The 5,387-nt window shown below is 48.2% G+C and overlaps 1 protein-coding gene across 1 annotated transcript; it reads right to left on the bottom strand.

Moving 5' to 3' along the window:
* Window positions 1-552: 552 nt before the first annotated feature.
* FAM170B (family with sequence similarity 170 member B) lies at window positions 553-2,769 on the bottom strand. The gene is given in 3 exon segments (XM_036828126.1): window positions 553-1,253; window positions 1,256-1,309; window positions 2,658-2,769. Coding segments are annotated over 3 exon segments (867 nt in total).
* Between the last annotated feature and the right edge of the window lie 2,618 nt (window positions 2,770-5,387).

Here is a 5,387-nt window from a genome sequence, read left to right as displayed (position 1 = left end):
CCCAGCCCCCATCTCTACCTCTGGGAACCTGCTGTCTCGGGATGTCCGTGCCAGTGTGTAACCTGCAGAAATGGCAATTTCCGGTGGGTCCAATCCAATAACATGATTCACTCAATTAGTCATTGCCTTAAACTTTGAGTTATTCAAGTTTAATCCCATTAAAATAAGACATAGAACTAGGGCCTATGATGAGTTCCTAACAATGAAAACAATAGGGCTGATGCTTCATTTGCAGTTGGCTCTCCTGTGAGTCACGACCCGCTAGACCCACCAGAAAAATAAGAATTCCCTTGGCCACACGCTTGCGGGCTTCAGGTCTTGCACCCACCGTCAGAAACACTTGATTCGGGTTTTGAAATGGACTGTAGTTGAAACGCTGTGCCCTTTGGAGGGTGTGTTCCCCGTCCCTTCTCACGGCCCTCCCATTTTGGCACGCTTCCTTCCCCGGCCCTCATCCTCTCTCCCTGCCCCCGTGGCTGTGGTCCTGATGGCCGGAAAAGGAGCAGCTGCGGTGCCGGAGGTGAGCGCAGGGCGGGGCACATCACCTCCAGCTCATTGCTTCTCTGACCGTGACTGTGACGGAAGCAACTTGACATGGGGTCTTGGACTTTCACTACTGTCCGAAGTGCTCTGTCCCTCCTCCTCTGGCTCTTGCTCCTGCACTTGGCCCCGGGCCCACCTTCTCTCCAGCAACTTCTTGTAAAAGATCTGGCAGCTGAAGCCCTCTTGGATGCCATACTGGGCGTGCTCCAGCAGCACCTCCAGCGTGGGGAAGACCCGGCAGCAGGCCACACACCGCAGCCCGTGGCTGGTGGTGACCAGCCAGTGCGGGGTGGCCCACAGCTCCTGCAGGCAGCACTTCAGGGGCACCAGCAGCTCTGTGTCGTCCGGCTCTGGGCAGTTGTTTTTCCTGCCGGCTTCCAGTTCCCAGCGCAGGTCGGTGTTGGAAGCCATCTCAAAGGAGGAGCCTTTCCGCCTCTGCCTCTTGATGAACTCTGCTTCGTGGATGCGGGGCTGCCAACCGACCGGCTCAAAGCCACAGTCGGTCTCCCAGGCCACGGCCACACCCTGCACGGTCTTCACATGGGTGTAGAAGGCACACACGCTTTGCCGGGCAGCGTCCTCGCCGCCACACGTGCTGGAAGAGCAAGACTGGCACTGGGAGTAGGACTGGTACCCGGAGGAGGGCTGGGACGACGGTGAGCTGCCCCAGCCCAGCACGCCCCGACCCTCGCCGGAGAAGTAGGTTCCTCCTCATGGGCAACGGCCAGGCCAGGCCGCGGAGACGGCTCCTCTCTCTTAGAGGTCCCTGGGAGGCAGAAGGACATTTTCATCGGTGCTGAGGCAGCCGTGCCACAACCCACCTCAGGTCTCTGAAAGGATGCAGGCTCCAGGGGCCCCTGGGCAGGTACTTTCTCCTCCCTGTGCCTGTTTCCCCATAAAGTGGGGATGAAATGCCTTTCTCTTGGGGCGAGGGTAAGGATCAAAAGTATAAACAGATATATCTGAAAGTTAGGGATGTGATGACGGGGATCAAATAATGTCTGAATGTCATATCCAAGGCCTTGACTAAACCCGAAAAGGCCATCAGCTGCTGAATACAGACTGTGGGACACCTACCCACACAGGGCAATCCTCTTTGTTGATAAGAAGGAATAAACTACTGTTACATGCAAAACATGGATGAGTCTCTAATGCATTCTGCTAAATGAAAGAACTCAGGGTAAAAAGGTCATAGAGTATTTGATTCCATTTAGATGACATTCTAGAAAAGGCAAAACTATAGGGAGAGAGAAGAGAACAGGGGTTACCAGAAGCTAAGGGCAGCGGGGGAGCTTGCTGTAAAGGGTCACTAGGAACTTTTAGAGGGTGATGAAAATATTCTGCATCATGATCTTTGTGGTGGTTAAACAAATGTGTACATGGCAGAATTCTTCAAATTGTACACAATATCGGTAAGGTTTGTGTATTTAAATCACAGCTCAATAAAGCCAGTTTAGAAAGCCAGACTTGGGAAGTGCTTTGGCCAGGTCACTCAGCCCCACCTTCCCCCTGGCATTTGTAACATGTCTCGTCTTCCCGCAGGGGCATCTCACCCTTTCCTTGAACATTCATTGGATCCTGTCACCATATAAGTGCTAAGTCCTTGCCACATTTTAACTCATTTAATATTAAAAAAAAAAAAACCTAAGAAATTCCATTGTTATGATTTTTGACGAATTAAGAAACTGAGGCACAGAGCATTGAAATGATTGATGGAGCCAGAGCTGGTGCCGGCCATTCAGTCCCAAGAGCCGGTGTGACCCTTAGGTGCTGCCCACTGTCACTTCAAATTGATGTTCTAGATTAACTTTAATCCGTTTATTATAAAGGAAATTTTTACATCACTGCTGAAATCACAGAACTGACATGTCAATTCTGGTTTTTTCAAAGCACATTAAAATATATGACTAACATTTTAGGATTTCATCCTCATACCTTCTGAAATCACCTCATGTGCTCACAACAGCGGCCTCGGTCAGACCCACATCCATTTTTATGGTCAACACAGCACTTTGGTGACAGCACCGAGGGGCAATCTGGTGCCCTCTCCTCCCCTTCCCCTCCAGGGCCACCCTCTCAGGGACACATCAGCCACACCCTTTCTTTCGACTTACCTGACCAGTGCACTTCCACGCTCTCCTCCATGGACCCTGGGCTGGCCAGGCTGAGGGTGGTCCCGTCCGTTGGTGACTGCTCTCCCCTATGGTCCGTGAAGTGACACTTCATGATGACACCAGTGCCCAGGGACTCAGAGCTCCAGCTGTTGGGTGAGAGTTGGCTCGGGCAGTGCTGAAGCCCTCCGCTGACCCCAGGCCGAGTGGCTGCTAGGCATCCATGGTCACTAGGCTCCTGGCTTTATTCTGTGACCTCATCAGTGACACTGGTCTGTTCTGTGACCCATGGCAAAGACAGAGACCCAGCCAGGATGCCAGGAGAGGCCCCCCACCAGGATCTCATTCCCTGTCGGGACCTTTCCTGCTTTGTGTATTGTCAGGGACTCAAACATAAAGCACAGACACACACACATATAAACACATGTACACACAAATAGACACAAACACCTAAACACACGCACATAGACACTTACACACATGTGAACACGTGTATACTCATACCGACACACACATAATCACTCAGCACACATACTCTCAAACATACATAAACACACACATTTAAACACACAGAAACATACACACACACATACATACAACTTCCGACCACATTCACTTAACCACACACATGCTCACACATGTACTATCATCACCCAACATCAAAGTGGGCCTACCTTAACCGTGGCAGCAGCGGGTGACCTGAAGTCTTGCCTCCCCGCCACTACTCCAGAGTCGCCACTGCTGCCTCATTAGGGCTCTTGGAGCTCCGTGGCCTGGGTCCCCAGGTGCCTCCTCAAGTCTCCCCCCTCTCTGCTTACCCTCGCTCAGCTCCAGGGACTCAAACATACCAGGGATGCTCCTGCCTCTGGGCTTTGCATTTGCCCTACCTTCTGCCAGGAGCGCCCTCCCCTAGGCCCCGCATGGCTCACTCGGTCTCTGCAATCTCTGCTGAAACAGCACCTATCAGAGCCACCCAGCATCCATCACCCTCAGACTCTATAACATGTGCATGTATATGCATAACAACTTCCCTGCATTCATCAGCTTCTTCCTAAATGTCAGCTCCATGAGGAGAGAGATGTCATTCATTTCCCCCTCTATATCCCTAGCATCTGGAATACATTGACGCATTAACAAGCATTCTAGAGATAATTGTCAGATTAATGAATAAATAAATGATGAACACGTTGGACAGTATTTGGATGAGCTGACAGGGGCCTGCCTGCCTAGGGGAGCTGCCTTCTTTCTACCCCTCAGATCCCTGTAGCCCCAAGGCAGGCTGGTTCTCACCCCACAACTCAGAGTCCCCTCCTGCTTCTCCACCTGCACAAACCTCACTCCACACACAATCACTCTGGCACATCTTCCAGCTTGCCGTCTCTCTCTGCTCCAGGATGTCTTAGGATTTGAAGACACTTCCTCCAAAACACTTCTCCCCATATCCCCCCAACCCCTGCTCAGTCTCACCAATTCGATTCCTCTGGATCTCAAATTCTCAACAGCTCAAAAGGTGATAGATTGAAAACAATCCCAATATTCTGAAAGCAACACCAACACCAGTGGCACAGCCAGCATCTAGGAATATACTCCTCTCCAGAACGAGAAGCCACTATGTAAAGGAGAATACCACAGAGCTTTACTGAGCAATGGAAAGTCACACTTGCACCTACAAAGAGACAATGTTCCCTGGCAGGAAGAGGAAACACAGCAAATGTATTCTTTCTTGCCTAATAAATTAAGAGACTTGCCTTTAAAAACAAGGGGTACTAGCACAAAAATTAGATAGATCAATGGAAGACAAAGATAGTCCAGAAAAAGATCACATGACGTATTTCAATTTTTAAGAGATAAAGTAAATAACAAAAGTCTGGGGGAAAAAAACATGATGCTGAAAACTTTTATTCACTTTTAAAAAAATCAACTTGGTATCACCTCATATAAAAACAACTAAGACTATTTTTTATGGCTCTGGGGTTGCTTTTTAATTTAAAAATGTTTAGAAAGAAAATATAAGTTAACATTTGTAATTATAGGGTGGCTTTTCTAAACTTAAAAGTATCAATCACAAGCATTGAGAATCTTGTCATCTTTTTTATTATTTTTTTTAATTTTTGAATTTTATTTTATTTATTTTTTTATACAGCAGGTTCTTATTAGTCATCAATTTTATACACATCAGTGTATACAGGTCAATCTTTTTTAATTTCATTGCTAAAAAAAACCCTCACTGTTTAAATTTGCATTTCTCTGCTTTTCAGTAAAACTGAAATGAACAGTTCAGTAAAGGAAATGAACAGGCAATTCCCAGGAGAAGAAGGGCAGATGGCTGATAAACATATGAGAAGATGTTCAACCTAACTCTAGGAAGGAAACTACAAATTAAAAACACATGTATATAGTATATTGTTTTCACCCACAAGGCAAGCAAGAATTTAAAAGATTGACAGTTGCTAAGTGCTGGTGAGAACAAAAGGAAATGAACACATTTACACTCTACTGGTAAGTGCATGACTTGCCTTTCTCAGAGGAAATTTGGTAGCACCCATTACAATTCAAAGTGGGCTCTTTCAGGGCTTCCCTGGTGGCGCAGTGGTTAAGAATCCGCTTGCCAATGCAACGGACACGGGTTCGAGCCCTGGTCTGGGAAGATCCCACATGCCACGGAGCAACTAAGCCCGTGCACCACAACTACTGAGCGTGCGCTCTAGAGCCCACGAGCCACGACTACTGAGC

This window comes from Balaenoptera musculus, chromosome 16, assembly GCF_009873245.2.
Source record: "Balaenoptera musculus isolate JJ_BM4_2016_0621 chromosome 16, mBalMus1.pri.v3, whole genome shotgun sequence".
NCBI classification, from domain to species: Eukaryota; Metazoa; Chordata; class Mammalia; order Artiodactyla; family Balaenopteridae; genus Balaenoptera; species Balaenoptera musculus.
This window is presented reverse-complemented; position numbering and strand designations above follow the sequence as displayed.